Below are 17,308 nucleotides of genomic sequence, written 5' to 3'. Positions count from 1 at the left end.
GAGATTCTGCTCCGCATCAGCAGCCCGAATTGTTTATAATTTCAATCAGGTGTAATAATCCGTCTAGATGGTAATGGTTGGTCTAATATGATTGACATTGACAACAGATTCTCTGGATAATTTACATTGCTTGTACCAAGTGTGTGGAGATTGTTTATAGTATAATTCAACGTAATTAGCACTTTTTTTTCTTATGGTTCGTTGCTTGTGCTAGAATCATGTTTGTAGTACTAGGGCATTCCTCTGTTTTAAAATGATTTCGATAATTTGTTTAGGGAATGGAAAAGGGGATAGAAATGTCGGCGGGGAAATAATGTCAAAGATCTTGAATTAACGCTTTAGTGCGTTGGGGGCGATTTCTTTTTAAATATGAAAATTGAGGAAAAAAATTGGTCAAGAAAAATTTTTGTCTGGTGCTTTGCTGTGACAATTTTTGAAAAATGAATGCAAATGAGAAAAACTCACTGTTCTTGTCGAATTTAATAGCATCAATCTAATTGTCTATTTTCCAATCGGTGGAAACTATTTCCTTCGACAATTTTTTTTCATCGTTGAAAACTTTTGTTGGGCGCTTTTTATTATTTTTGTTTATTTGTCACAAATTTTCAGAGCAAACCATTACGCAAAACTTTTTCGTGGCGCATTTTTTATAAATAATTATTTTTGTTTTTTCTTCGCCAGATATCAGAGATTTTCCAAAATTGAAAAAAAAGTCTTCACATTTCATGGATTTTGTTTATTAAATTTACATTTAGAATTCAATTAAATAGAGTTCTTTTTCCATTTTACTTCCTTGAAAGTATTGTTGATAATACTTCAATGTCGTACGTACATTTGAGGCTTTCATTCCGGTGGGTCAGTGTTTATATGCAAAGAGTATTTGATTTCCTGCCAGCCACGAATTTTCTTCTTTCCAGAAATTCTTTGATCTACTTTAGAATCAAAATTATTATTATGATTAAATAAGTGGATATAGTAATCAACCTGTTTCTACGTTTTCTTAAGTAAGTTATAATTGACCGGAGAAATTCGCATGGTGAATCACAGAGAATATTATTACCTGGAATAAAACTGGAGATTGTAATGAGATATCGTGAAGTCGCGAGAAGTTTATATTTCTTCCCCAGAACAACAACATATTCATTTACAATGACGGAATCACATCCAGAGAGAAATATTCACTAAAAACTGAGAAATTTTATACGAACATATCGTAATTTTTATCAGAAGATTCAGATAAAAATTATGGAACGTTCAGGAAAAATTCGCTGACTGTTCTGTAAAATATACTATAATTGCACTTCAATTTTGCTGTTATTAATTTTCATGTTTTTTTTTTCATTTCAATAACTCAAGTCCTTTTTATCTCATTTCAAGTTATTGCGTGTCTAGATATTTTATTTTTTATCATCTTAACGAACGTTTTGCATAATTTTTTCTTTGCTCTAAGTGCTCATAGTTATTAATGATGAAAACAAAATTTAATCGGAATTTGTAAATTGCATATATCTAGGCATTTTTATCGAATCTAGTTTATTTTCAATATCTTCTTTCCCAAATCTTATTAATTGGGCCACAATGAACCATCTTCAATGGTCGATAACTTAAGATGGGCTAAGGAAAATTCGAATTTTTTTGCTTTCAAATAGAAACTTTGTAGCTTCTTCCTTGGAGAACATATTAATTTAAAAATCATCAAGTTTTTCAGCCTTGTCCTGAATAAATAAGGTTCGGCTCCAAGAGCTATTTTATTTGATTTAAGTGAATAAAACTGTTGGAAAATTAGAACACAGCTCTTCTCTTCTGCTTCAAAAATCACTCGACAAGGTTTATCATATGTTTAAAATAGTTTCCAGAAAAGGGACTGATTTATGATCTGTTGTGCTCTGGACTTGAGAGCATTGTGATCCTTACCACAAGTGGTATTCAAAGGAGACTCTGTCCTCTGGAAACATAAAGGTTCTATTGTTTTTCTCCTAGTATAGATTTTTCATATTATAAGAAGTAAGTTAGTCTCTGGACACCAGTCCTCTAGATCAGTCGTGCCTTCCTCGTGCAAGTTAAATAAAGAGTTTATGATTATAAAATTAATTAAATCACTACATTTATTTATACCCTTTTATCCATATCCCAATAAAAACTCCCAGAAAAATGATTGATATTTCTCATAAAATCTGATCTGATTCTTGTTTCAAGAAAAAAATATCTCCATGAAAATAATTTTTTCTGGCAACGTAAAAAGACTCCGAAAATACAAAAATCAAAAATTAAATTTTCGCCGGGAAGAGATCCCTTGGGAAGTTACTCCCCAGAAAAAATCTGTTAGAGAAAATGAAGATGAAAATGAAAATGAAAATGAAAATGGAATAATTTCCTCTCCATAATGCGGTCCGATAACTCTTCTCACGAAATATTCTCCGATGAAAATTTGCTCTATTTTTCATCGATCTGATGTCTGTGGACTTTATTGTCATGAAGACAGTCAGTGAACTAATCGATAATCAGTTGTATACACTTCAGGACAGTTTTGAATTTTGTCACCGGAGAATAAGCACTGATTACATGCTATTAATTTACTCCCCTCCCAGTCCCGACAGAATAGTTGTGTGGTAAAGACGTCCGGATATTCTTCGTGAATTCTCAAATTATTTTTGGTTCATTTGTACAAGAGGTAATTTTTTCCTAAAAATTCTCGCATGTAATACCACAAGAGCTCCGAAATTATCGGATATTTCCCGATAGGTTCGTTGCAAACAAATGAACGTGTCAAGTTTTCCAGTTTAAAAATCACGAGCGCGAAGCGCGAGTGATTTTTCTGGAAAACTTGACGAGCTTATTTGTTTGCAGGGAACCTTGAGGGAAATATCAGATAATTTCGAAGTTCGAGTGGTATTCGGGGGATTATTTTTTGCATCCAAATCTTGGCCGATAGAATTGCACCATGAGACATAGTTTTCAACGAATTGCCATTTAATCTGTCAGATACAATTGAGGGTTACTTAAACATTTGTTTTTTTTTATATATATCAACATGCAAAATTTCCAGTGAAATTTCCAAGAATATCCGCTGAAATACCGTGTTGACTATACAAAATAACGTCGAATGGTGCAATCCTATTGGCCAAGATTTGGATGGGAAAAATAATCGCATGTAATACCACAAGAGCTCCGAAATTATCGGATATTTCCCGATAGGTTCGTTGCAAACAAATGAACGTGTCAAGTTTTCCAGTTTAAAAATCACGAGCGCGAAGCGCGAGTGATTTTTCTGGAAAACTTGACGAGCTTATTTGTTTGCAGGGAACCTTGAGGGAAATATCAGATAATTTCGAAGTTCGAGTGGTATTCGGGGGATTATTTTTTGCATCCAAATCTTGGCCGATAGAATTGCACCATGAGACATAATTTTCAACGAATTGCCATTTAATCTGTCAGATACAATTGAGGGTTACTTCAACATTTGTTTTTTTTTATATATATCAACATGCAAAATTTCCAGTGTAATTTTCAAGAATATCCGCTGAAATACCGTGTTGACTATACAAAATAACGTCGAATGGTGCAATCCTATTGGCCAAGATTTGGATGGGAAAAATAATCGCATGTAATACCACAAGAGCTCCGAAATTATCGGATATTTCCCGATAGGTTCGTTGCAAACAAATGAACGTGTCAAGTTTTCCAGTTTAAAAATCACGAGCGCGAAGCGCGAGTGATTTTTCTGGAAAACTTGACGAGCTTATTTGTTTGCAGGGAACCTTGAGGGAAATATCAGATAATTTCGAAGTTCGAGTGGTATTCGGGGGATTATTTTTTGCATCCAAATCTTGGCCGATAGAATTGCACCATGAGACATAATTTTCAACGAATTGCCATTTAATCTGTCAGATACAATTGAGGGTTACTTCAACATTTGTTTTTTTTTATATATATCAACATGCAAAATTTCCAGTGTAATTTTCAAGAATATCCGCTGAAATACCGTGTTGACTATACAAAATAACGTCGAATGGTGCAATCCTATTGGCCAAGATTTGGATGGGAAAAATAATCGCATGTAATACCACAAGAGCTCCGAAATTATCGGATATTTCCCGATAGGTTCGTTGCAAACAAATGAACGTGTCAAGTTTTCCAGTTTAAAAATCACGAGCGCGAAGCGCGAGTGATTTTTCTGGAAAACTTGACGAGCTTATTTGTTTGCAGGGAACCTTGAGGGAAATATCAGATAATTTCGAAGTTCGAGTGGTATTCGGGGGATTATTTTTTGCATCCAAATCTTGGCCGATAGAATTGCACCATGAGACATAATTTTCAACGAATTGCCATTTAATCTGTCAGATACAATTGAGGGTTACTTCAACATTTGTTTTTTTTTATATATATCAACATGCAAAATTTCCAGTGTAATTTTCAAGAATATCCGCTGAAATACCGTGTTGACTATACAAAATAACGTCGAATGGTGCAATCCTATTGGCCAAGATTTGGATGGGAAAAATAATCGCATATAATACCACAAGAGCTCCGAAATTATCGGATATTTCCCGGTAGGTTCGTTGCAAACAAATGAACGTGTCAAGTTTTTCAGTTTAAAAATTTTTCTGGAAAACTTGACAAGCTTATTTGTTTGTAGGGAACCTTGAGGGAAATATCAGATAATTTCGAAACTCGAGTGGTATTCGGGGGATTATTTTTTGCATCCAAATCTTGGCCGATAGAATTGCACCATGAGACATAATTTTCAACGAATTGCCATTTAATCTGTCAGATACAATTGAGGGTTACTTCAACATTTGTTTTTTTTTATATATAGCAACATGCAAAATTTCCAGTGAAATTTCCAAGAATTTCCGCTGAAATACCGTGTTGGCTATACAAAATAACGTCGAATGGTGCAATCCTATTGGCCAAGATTTAGATGGGAAAAATAATCGCTGATATTCGAGGTAGGCTATACAAAATATCAACAAATGGTGCAATTCTATTGGCTGAAATTTGGGTGGGAAAAATAATCAAGTGAAAACGAAGGTTCGATAAAAATTGCAGACGCCCTTCGTAATTTTAATCGGACTCCTGTTTTCACTTCCACGTAATTTTTATTGAACTATTGTTGTCCATGAACTTTGATTATCATCGCAGTGTTCCTTGACCAGGTTTAAACAATAAAAAAAGTTTTCCGAAAAATTTCCCAACTGAAAATATTTAGAAGCATCGTATCTCGTCAATAAAATATCGACTTGACAGTACAGCTACTTCAACAAATAATGCATAATGAATAAAATGATGGAATTTTGCCTTAATTCCAGAAATTTATTCTCTAGACAATTAATAAAAATTATTTTGTAATTGAAATTGTCATTGTCATGATAATGATCCACTTTATCACCCCAACAATTGAAACGAATGGAGTCAGACAGAAATACTTTGAAACATTTGTTTCTTCACTCTTCATTCATTTCCCCCCATAGTAATCTGAATTCACATTATTCCGTCAATCCAAATAACCGAGTTGGCTGTCATGACATTGTACATCCCTCTCTTTCATCATCCCAGCCCCCAGATCCTTTGATATTGAATTGAAACTCAACCGAGATTTAAATACCACAAGATAAATTTAATCTCCAGACATCACCTCGTGAAATTAATTTTGGCGAATTTATAAATTGACGTTAAAACGGTGAAAATGAGACCGGAAATTGACGTGAAAGTGAAAGCAGTGGATGAATGCCAAACATCAGCATCAAAACCGTTAAACTTCCAGGGGTTACAAAAATAAATCTCCAACATCTTCAACTGATGCATTTTACCAAGAAATTTTTCCTCTGGGTTTCATCCAAAAATTCACAAAAATAAAATTGAAAAATAAAACTCGTTATTTTAGGATGTTTAAATAACATGTCTGTTGGAGAATGAATTTCCGAATAATATACTGAATAAAATTTATTACCAATTTGTTTCAGTTGTGAAGGCTGCAAGGGCTTCTTCAAACGAACGGTGCGGAAGGACCTCTCCTACGCCTGTCGTGAGGAAAAATCCTGTATTATCGATAAGAGACAGAGGAATCGCTGTCAATATTGTCGTTATCAGAAGTGTCTGGCTATGGGAATGAAACGGGAAGCTGTACAGGAGGAGAGACAGCGTACGAAGGAACGAGATCAGAGCGAAGTTGAGAGTACCAGTAGTTCGCATTCTGATATGCCTATTGAGAGAATCTTAGAGGCTGAGAAGAGAGTGGAGTGTAAAATGGAACATCAGGGGAATTATGATGTGAGTTACACCATGAGTAACGGTCAAATTTTATTTAACTAGGTATTAAAAAGATGTTTAAAGGGGCACTGGTGGAAAAAACATTAATTTTATCAAGATTTCAGTTGGATCCACTCAATAGGTTGACGATTGTCAAACAAAAGTGATTTCACTATGGACTAAAGTTATGTCTTCTGTGGGACTGATTTGATTGAAGGAGATAGAACTTCTTTTGGATTGTAGATTCCTTTATTTATGGGAATGACAGGAGTCTTCGATTCCTTGCCCATTTTTCTTTTTTCTGGAGGTCCTTTGGTTCACTTAAGCATGTAAATTGTTCTTATGATTAAATAGGTGGTTGTAGTTTTGACACGTCTCTACATTGTCTTAAGGGGTTATTCTCATGTGAACGCCTATATTTTACCACTTTTTCGGAATTTTTTTTTATGCGACAACAAACTTCAATCATGTTGATTTTTCAATATATTTTTATTTGTATTTTGAAATATACGAAAAAAATTTTTTTTTTCGTTTTTTACATTTTTAACATATATTTTTTTAAAGTCAAAGTAGTCCCTAACAAAAAAAGGTAGTTCACTGGTCAAGGTGATAGCGGCTGTTCATGTTGTCTGACATAAAAAAATCGAATGGATTATTATTCAGTAGATCTGTGGCTATCGTCCCTACCAAATATAATCAATTTCATTAAAAACAAAAAAAAATATCGAACTTCAAAAAAAAAATCACGAAAATCTCCTTCTTTTTCGTTACAAATCGTTTAAAAAAAATATGAAGATATTGTCGAAAATAAACAATTGTGGTAGGGACGATAACTATAAATGAGTAGAAGAACATATGTAAATTTTAAAGCAATCGGTTGAATACTTTTTCTTGTAGGACCTTGACCGTTTCAGAAAATGATGATTCGAGAAAAACGCGTTTAAAGTTGAAAGCCTGGTAGACAATCGCTTACCACACGTCGGCGACTATGAGCTGTAACTTATCAAATACTATGAATTTCGGTCTGAATTTTTCACAGCATGTTTTCAATAGGTTTTACTGTCAAAATATAAAAAAAAAAAAAAATCGATTTTTTGAAGTGCTCACATGAGAATAACCCCTTAAGTAAATAATGATTGAGAAGTCATGATTAATGATTTAAGTAATGATTGAAGTAAATGATAATTGGAGAATTTTATATGGTGAATCAATTGTATCAGTTCTAGAGAAGTTCTATTTGTATCAATCACCTCGATCGCAGAAAATAAAATAACTCCATTCCAAAGTTTTCAGCTTAATGATAATTAGTCCAAATGAAATTCTCTTGATACAATTAAGTTATTTTATCAGGCCAAAAAGTGCAGTAAAATCCGTCAGGATAGGTATTGCCGTATTACGAACAGTGGATTTGAATGTATTATGAACATTCAAACAAGAAAAATGGAAAATCAACTCTATTCAATTGAATTCTACATTCACGTTTAAAAAACAAAGGCCATGAAATATAAAAACTATTTTTTATTCTGAAAAAATTAATGAAATCTCCTGAAAAAAAAGACACAATAATTTTTTGTCGAAAATGCGCGAAGAAAGAGTTTTATGCAGTTGTTTGCCCTGAGAATTTTGAAACAATCGATAAAAATCAAACCGAACACGAGACAAAAGTTCTTTATGAGCAAAAAAACTAGTTGAAGACGAAGGTTCTTCGTATACTGAAGGTAATGAAATACTTTACAGCATAAAAAATTCAAATTAGAGAAACCAAAGCAACATAGTCGAGACAACTGACAAAAACTGAAAATAAATTATATTTTTCCACTTGGGGACCAAAATTTAAAAAAAAAACGAAACAATTTTTCTATTCGTCCACTTCTCTCTCCCCTCAAGGAAAAAATAGATGAGATAAACTTCTAGGAGTTCAAGACGGGAGCGTTGACTCATTTGGCATAGACTACATCGACATATTGATTGTTGATTTGAAATGATAAATTATCGATGAATAAATGATTTTTTCTGATTTCATCTCACCATAAATTTGCCAAATTCCCTCAGAAGTTTTCTTGACGAACCAACTGGTAAAGTTTAATGCATTCCAAGTCCTCGGTTATTTAACAAAAAATTAAAATTCAATCACCCAATTTAAATTCTCGATATTGTCTGAGTAATTGACATGCATTATTCATACTTGTTTCATAACGGGACTGCCTTCGATGAAAATTTAAGCATAAAAAAACTGGAATCTTTCAATCGTGTTCTCTCAGGCTCTCTCATAAACTCTCTATTGGAGAATGTGCAATTATGAAGTTGAAAACAATTGAGTACGCGAGTTTCCTCTTGTTACGTCATTTAATTTTTGCATTTTCCAATTCTAGGTAAAAATTGATGGATCAACTTCTTTCGTGTTTTCAAGTATAAATTTTTCGATTCGAAAATCGATTGATTAATAGATTGATAAACTGCTTTCATTTTTCAACCATGAATCTCTTTATTCGAAAATTCATTTGGACAAAATTTTAAAAAACGGTGATATCACGAATTTTTTTCTGAACAAATGTAAATATTTTTCATTGCAGAATTCGCAGTTTTCACAATGAATTATTTGTTGAACGATTTATTTTCCCTTGTTAACATCTTGAACATAATTCCATTATCGACTTGCAAATGTTGCACACTAGTACAAATATGTTTTAATGAAACTTTGATTGAGGAAAAAATTAATTAGTTCATCGATGTAATACGAAAAATTTAGTGAAATTCATTAAAGAATGATTGTCACTTCAGTTACCGTCCTATTTTTAAGAATAATACTTCTTCTTACGTGAAAATTCATCATTTTGAAAATAGCAAATGTTCAATGTATGTAAGTAAAACATTCCCAGTCGATTTATTCGGATGTCAGTACTTTATATTTTTATCTTTGATAGTTTTAATAGAGTAAAAGACCAAATTAAATGATCATTCATCATTCATCACTTCGATTCTTTTGAATAAACAAGGGTACTTCGAATAATATAATATAATATAATATAATATCCTAATTTTCATAAGTTTAATTAATCTTCTCAACAGTGCAAACTTTTTTTTCAATGCACAAGTTGCCTTTGTGACCCTGAATTATTCATTCCACGATTTCTCGAAAAAACTTTCCAGATTATCGAATTTTTCCGTCTCGTCAAATGTCCAAAATTAATTCCACAAATATTTGTTTCAGAACGCCCTTTCCAGTATTTGCAATGCGACGAATAAGCAGCTGTTCCAGTTGGTGGAATGGGCCAAACACATTCCCCACTTTACATCACTCCCCCTGGAGGATCAGGTCCTCCTGCTTCGTGCAGGTTGGAATGAGCTGCTGATAGCGGCATTTTCTCATCGCTCAATCGACGTGTCCGATGTTATAGTCCTGGCGACAGGTATCACCGTCCAGAGAAATTCAGCTGAGCAAGTTGGCCTTGAGAAAATCTACGATCGTGTTCTCTCCGAGCTTGTGACAAAAATGCGTGAGATGAAGGTAGACAAGACCGAGTTGGGGTGCCTCAGGGCCATAATATTGTTCAACTCCGAGGTTCGTGGATTGAAATCAGCCCAAGAAGTTGAACTTCTTCGTGAAAAAGTGTACGCAGCCCTCGAGGAGTATGTCAGGATTGCAAAGCCCAATGAACCAGGACGATTTGCCAAGCTCCTACTTCGTCTCCCTTCATTGCGTTCAATTGGTCTCAAATGCCTTGAACATTTGTTCTTCTTCAGACTGATTGGTGATGTGCCCATCGATTCATTTCTCATGGAAGTGCTGGAGAGTCCAGCTGATCCTTAGGAGATGGAGGTGTGCCGCGTATTGGGGCACACCGACATGTAATTTGCAATTAACAGGAGACAATTATCTTTTCAAAGTATAAATTAATTATTTCTGAATAACACACCTGAGGGGGGAATTTGATGAGGTATTTTTTTCAAACAGGGATACTTATTAATAGATTTTATCCGCTATTTTTTTCGTTATTTATGTCGAATGAGTAAATAAAAAAATAATTTTGACGGATTAGAGTAGATGAAAAGAAAAAATAGAGGAGAGTATAGAGTCGGGACTGCTGCAAAATTAATTAATTCGATGATTTATTTGGGAGAAATTCTTTTTTCGAGACGTTATACACTATGCAATTGTATATTTGGAAATATTTATGTGTTTTTTTTGTTACATTCCAAGCGCAGCTTTTTATTTGATTCTTTCAGGAGGAGATTGTTTCTTAGGTAGTTGCATACATGGGTATACCCATATACGTACAATTACCCAATAAAAAAAATGAATATGTAAATTACGGTAATTTATTGAACTCTTGTTTGTTTTCTTCTTGTGTATATTAAGAGATATGATTGACGAGGGATAAATTGGGGGTGAAGTGTAATGACTATTGTTTTTACGTATGGAAAATTTCTGTGGAAAATATGTCAGTCAATGGATTATTTTTCTAGGAATTTTTAGAAACGTTGGGAGATGTTCTAGAGGAACTGGGTCTTTTTTAAATTTTCTCGTGAAATTCCAAGTTCATGAGGTACTGGGGTATTAAGGAATACACGAAGTTCGGAGAAATCAATTTATAAGTTCCATTTTTGTATGTTAAGAGCCAGTCATTATCATGAAAAGTACAGAAAGAATAGAAGAATGAGCCACGTACCGACAACAGTGATTTCGGAAACTGTCGAAGGGAAGTCTAGATACCAAGACTCGTCGAGAAGAATTGAAAAAACATACTCCGATGAGGATTGGTTGATGGATCCCTTAACGGCCAAGGTTTTCCATGGTTTCCCTTGTACGTGGTGTACAGTTCCTGGGATACAATGCCACACAGTTGCCACGAAAATTGGCTTATGATACTGAAAAAAAAGGAAAAATCTGAGAAATGTACACGTGGCAAGGGAAAAAGAAAATATAATTAACAAAAAAAAATGCAAGAGTGAGCTTATCCTAACGGATTTTACTGCACTCTAGAAACTCTGGACCCTTCAAATTAATGTCATCACTGGTGTCGATGTGCTGGCGATATTTTTATTCTGTCGATGTCGACAGTAACAAGATAGGCGGCGAATCGGTAGTCGCCGACAGTGGTAGGCTGACTGAGAATTATAAGAATATTCTGAGAGTTCGTAACATTAGTTTTTAGAGAAGATGGAGTGGTGTCTTATGTCATTAAGTGAAATGCGAGGCTTTTTCAGACTGCGTTAAGGGGGTGGCACACAAAGAGAAAATTCTACCGTAAATTAGCGTACTGTTCACTGACCTATGGGATCAACTCGTGGTCACCAAAAAGATCAGATGTGGTAACCTAATTCCTAGGGAAACTCCTAAGAAAAATGGGGTAATTAGGGTGCCACATTTTTGGTGGTTCATCTGAATTTAATTGTGATTTTTTTTTCTTCTTTCGAGGATAGTGGATAGTCCTTTAAATTTTGAGGGGACTCAAATGGAATAGTCGTGTATTTTTGTCTCTGTACATGAGGTGTGAGGGCCAAGGCGAAGTCAAGTCTTCCCTAATCATGCCCAAGGCCATCACCTAACGTAGTCTAGAAAATCCAAAGACTTCAGGGATGGCCTCAGGTTCAGATGTTATGGATTTAATGTCAGGTGGGCGAAAATCCTTAGGGGGGAAGGCGAGGATTATAATCACATTAGTCAAATGATAATTTTATCGCCTCATTACATAATTAGTATTTCAAGGAAGGCCCAATGTCGATCCCCGCATGACTTAAAGCTAAGATCAGTAGGAAAAAGGTCATAACGGAGAAGATAATTTTAACAATCAACAATTTTCCGTTTTCATGAAAATTTTGACGTATCATGAATAAAAATGAGACGATCAGAGATTGAGTTATTGGAAAAAACAATTGAATGTAAAGATACAATGTCAATAATTTTTGTCTGAATTTTACTTAACAATTGCGCTGACACTTCAGATTATTATGGCATTGAAAATTAGAATTTCGTGGAAAAATCTTAAGAACTGAAGATTCTGGTTCCATTTTTTCCTGTGAAATAAACAGAGAACCGGAAAATTGTTGTTAATAAATTATTGAATTTGTAGAACAAAGACACTGAAAGCAATCTACAAAAAAATGAAATTTCTGGTCTCATAAAAAATTTAATGTCACTTAACATCGCATATTCATATTAGATTGAAAATTTAAAGAAAATAAGACCTTCTGATTCTCATGTCACTTGAAATCCTGGAACTCTACTGGATTTCTAGTGAAACCAGGAGTTTCACGTCTTGAGCGAAAGAAATATTTATTTACTTCAGAAAAGTATTTATTGTTTTAAAATTATATTCCTTTAATTAGATCATTCCAAGGGGATGATCCCATTGGTTTCAATTATGACCAGCTTACTGCCTCTAAGGATAACTATGCCAACCAAAGCCTTAAATCAACTTCTTCAATGATTTTCTTTTATTCTGTAAATTCCTGATTTTCTAAAAGCAGGCATTTCCATGAATGTTTCAATATTAATAAATATTTAAGCGGTTCAGTTGAAATTATAACTGATATGATCGTCTGAACACCGAAATATGTCCGCAAAATTATAAATAATTGAACCCTTACGTTGATTTTTTGTGTAAAAATTCCATTTCACAATTCCATGGCAGGGAATTCAAGTTATTTATAAGTTATTCATGTCGTAATATCAAAATAAAATTCATAAAAACTTTGGCAACCGATAGAAAACGATTTTATGAATTCTCAGAATATTTTTATAGGACTGATGTCCACAAGGAATGGTTGATAAATATTAAATGGCCAATACCAGAAAACGTCATATTGACAACAGAGAATATTAAGAGATCTTGGAACTCCACGAAATGATTTTATGAAACTTCGAGTAATTTCGTAGGGATAATTGCCACAGAAAACTTCACGTTTCCACGATTTTGTTTCAAATTTATTCAAAAATCAATGAAAAGACAGTTTGTTGTGGCTATAAGAATACCTCTAGCGTTTGGCGTATTATTTTCCCAAGGAAACGAAAATTGTAAAAAATATTTACGAATTTGATATAATTCACGATATCCTCCGTAGACATATATTTTACAGAAATTCTATGACTTTTTCATACGTCTCATGCAGCTAAACAATTTATTGACGACTGTAAAACTGAAAGTCCTGCATTTCGAAAAAAAATCATTGAACGATTTAATCGAAATTAAATCACATAAATACTGCGAGAAAATATAAATGTACTTTCGTTGTAGAAAACTAAGAATTGCGTAGAAAGAAAATAGACAATTAACGATTAAATCTGAACAAGAATGTAGACTTGTTATTGACAAATTTTTCGTCTAATGTTGAGTGGCAGCTGAGAGATGTAAAACAAATAATTAATGAATTCTACAATTCAGGTAAATCTGTCTGACGACTGAGATTTCTTGAAAGCAGGGGATAAAATTAAATTTATTCACCACTATTTTGTCTCTGAAGTAATTTACGTAAATTCAACGTATTGTTTATTAAATAAATTGTCAGTAGAATGTGAAAAGACTCATTTGCTCTCAGCTGTCGCCATTAATGTCATCGATAAAAACAGTAATAAATTACCTACTTACGATTAACTATTAACGATACAATTATCGAATCGATATTTCTATTTTTGCGTGAATGCGTAGGGGATCGTTAGTTGTTGGTTATTGTTATTACACTTGATTAGAGTTTTTTAATGTTGATGCCTATCGCAGAGAAAAACCCACGATTATTCAGAATACAAGATCATATTGTAAATTATGATATTTTAATTTTAATTATTTTTGTATAAATCAAAATTATAATTTCATCATTTGATTCTATTAATTTTTTCATTGATCGAGACCTGATGCCTACCAGTGCATTACCAATAATCACAATCGAAAGAATTAATTATAGAATATAAAAAAATCTATAATGGAAATGAAATAGAATATATAACACTTGTAATATTTTTCTCGTGATGTCGCTGACAAATGGATAAATAAAAAGTGGAGGAAGGAAACCTGAACCGAAATTACCTCGACGTACGTGAGAGTCAATAGTTTTGGTATCCAACAAAAAAAAAAAAAGATAAAATTAATAAAAAGAAAATAAAAACAAACTACAAGGAAAGAAATTATTTTGACAGACTAGGAAAGCACGGGCGAGAATGCTACCTGTGAAAATTTTCATAATGAATTATATTTGAATGTTGAAAAAAAAATATGTAAGAATAAAACCGAGATATATATTAACTTAAGCATAGCGAGGAAAATTTAATGAAAATCCTGACGATTACTTGCAGTAGATTAAGGGCATAATTACACGATACAGTAATGAGAAAGCCGAGTAATTGCTTTTATTCATTTTTATCGCACCTCTAGATGTTACAGTACGAAATATGACAGGACAAAACATTAAAATTATGAGGCACCTGTGGAGAGGTCGATTTTATCCAATGAAAAATGTCGAATAAATGAGGAAGGAAACGACATATTTTTTTTCGACTGTGACAGTAATATATATTATCCTTTGATGTTTTGTCCTTGTGATGTTCATTGATAATCTTATCGTCTGTAATGTTACATTCGAGTAATGGATAGGGGTGATGTTTAACTCTGTAAAGTATTGTAAAAGAAAATGTTTTTTATTAATGCTCAAATTACTGGATTCACTGATCGAAAGGTAATGAACATTTGGTTGGTGAATTGAAGAATAGATTTGTTGTAGGATAATTAAAATCTTTGATCAATCAATGACAAATTGGCATTATCGACTTGCAAATGTTACACACTAGTACAAATATGTTTTAATGGAAGTTTGATTGAGGAAAAATTAATTTGGTCATCGAAGAAATACGAAAAATTTAGCGAAATTTATTGTAGAATCATCGTCACTGCAGTTACCGTCCTATTTTCAAGGATAACAATTCTTTTTTACGTGAAAATTCATCATTTTGAAAATAACAAATATCCAATGTACCTCTTTAATCATTTAGAAAGAATACAGTGTTCTGTGGATAATGCGTTCAAATAAAACACTACCAGCAGAATTATTCAGGTGTCATTATTTTATATTTTTATCTTTCATAGTTTTAATAGAATAAAATGATAAATTAAATGCTCATTCATCAATTCGAATAATGTGAATAAAAAAGGGTATTTTCAATAATATAATATAATATTTAGATAACATAAAAAAATATTTAAAAATTCAGTAACACTGATAATATGCTGTGCAAACTATACACATTTTAATAACTTTTAATTTGAAAATGATCCAGCGATTCTGATTACTTCCGTCAGATTACGAGATATCAGATATCGTATAGAATTAGACGAAAATGAACTAGAGAGTTGGAACTTGGAGGATATATTCTTCGAAATGATAATAATTATCCTTCCGAAGTTCCAAAACGATGAACCACGCAGATCTTTCAGGAGAAAATATTAAAGATATGTCTTCAGCAACAGAATCTTATGGCACCATTTTTTATAAAATCACTAAAAAATAATGGACAATGGAATAAACATCCAAATTCTCCACAAATAGAATCGAATATCTTCCAGGAATATATCGTTGTAATTTAATAATTCTTTACTACACGGATTACGTGTAATAATTGAAAGTATATGGGATAGCCCGGGTTTTTGTTCGGTGAGAGCGACCTGATGGTAACGTAGGAGGTTACTGTGCCTGCGGTCCAGAGATCACTGTATGTGCGGGCCATTCAAACTCATACAATTGATTGCTTGCACGTTATTTATGTTATCAAACATTGGGAGCACGTCTAAATATCCGGTCGAAAATATCCAGTCCAAAATATCCAGTTAAAAATACCCAATTCGAAAATATCCGATTGTAAAAAACCCAATAGCAAATATATCCGCGAACATTGGATCTGTTTGTAGATCCAAGAAGGTGGATTGGAGTTCAAAATAGATTTGTCTAATTTTTGTATTGGATTTGATAGCATTTGGATATTTGTGTTTTGGATATTATTGTTTTGGACATTTTTCATTGGAGATTTTTGTTTGGGTATTTTCGACTGGATATTTAGACGTGGAACCCAAACATTGTGTCGATCATTTTAGACGCGTCGGTTTTATAAAGATCCTATTACATCTTGTTCCTAATGAATTCTCTGAAGCTTCTATGTAGTTCTATCCTCATTTCTTATAAATAATCACAACACACCAACAACTTAACTTCTTTGCAAGTGCGTGTTGTTTACTTCGGCTCATCCCCGCTGATACGAGTAGTATAATTTTGAATACTTGGGAGATACCCTGCTTCGTCGAAACAAAAATTCGTGATTGTCAAACCTCTCCTGAAAACGGTTTATTAAAAAAATCATTAAAATATTAGCGCGTAATAAAGATATCTCCGGATTGTTTAACTATGAATTACATAAAATGGTACGGAATTAAGAAAATTTTAATGCACCCACTTTATATCATTTTGATCATTTTATTTTTTTATCTTGAGTGCCATATTACTTACCATCAGAGTCAAATTATCAATCCCATTATATATTCTAGGGTGAAATATTTATTTTTCAATGAACGAATTCTTATGCCCTCAACAATGACGTTACACGGAGCCTCACAATTTGTATTTTGCAAAAATAATCATTTCACCCCACAAAATAATCGCATTTAAATTTTTACTCTGATGGTAAGTTAGACGGTCAGTTAATGATGCAGTTGTGTCGAAACCCTTGATATTTCTCCCACTCTACACCCCGCCAACAAGTTAAATAAACACCCCACATAAATCATTCCTATTTGTTGAAAAACGCGACTGGATCCGTTTGAAGAAACCACTCCAATTCTTTCATTGATGATTCTTAGATTTTTCTGATCCCCTTATAATTCTATTGAAATTCTCGATGCGATCTCCTCAATGAGCGGCTTTAATTAACTTTTTAATAGGCATTTACAAAATGTTTGTTCCACTGCCTTTTCAATTAAATGGGATTATCCCAGACAACTTAAAGCCGATTAGTTCTGTATGAGTCTCAAAGACCTTCATTTTATAAGTAAATGAAATAATTTTCCTGTATAACAAAGGG

At 33.2% G+C, this 17,308-nt stretch overlaps 1 protein-coding gene across 4 annotated transcripts in view; it reads left to right on the top strand.

Moving 5' to 3' along the window:
• Positions 1 to 10,559, top strand: part of LOC135166645 (retinoic acid receptor RXR) — a 71,123-nt gene extending 60,564 nt beyond the window's left edge. For all 4 annotated transcript variants that reach the window (XM_064129116.1, XM_064129114.1, XM_064129113.1 and 1 more), the window contains 2 exons: positions 5,964 to 6,270; positions 9,461 to 10,559. In XM_064129116.1, coding sequence (XP_063985186.1) covers positions 5,964 to 6,270; positions 9,461 to 10,060 — 907 coding nt within the window. In that variant the 3' untranslated portion in view covers positions 10,061 to 10,559. The remainder of the gene's footprint in view (positions 1 to 5,963; positions 6,271 to 9,460) is intronic.
• Positions 10,560 to 17,308: the final 6,749 nt, after the last annotated feature.

Source organism: Diachasmimorpha longicaudata, chromosome 10 (genome assembly GCF_034640455.1).
Source record: "Diachasmimorpha longicaudata isolate KC_UGA_2023 chromosome 10, iyDiaLong2, whole genome shotgun sequence".
In the NCBI taxonomy this organism is placed as follows: domain Eukaryota; kingdom Metazoa; phylum Arthropoda; class Insecta; order Hymenoptera; family Braconidae; genus Diachasmimorpha; species Diachasmimorpha longicaudata.
This window is presented reverse-complemented; position numbering and strand designations above follow the sequence as displayed.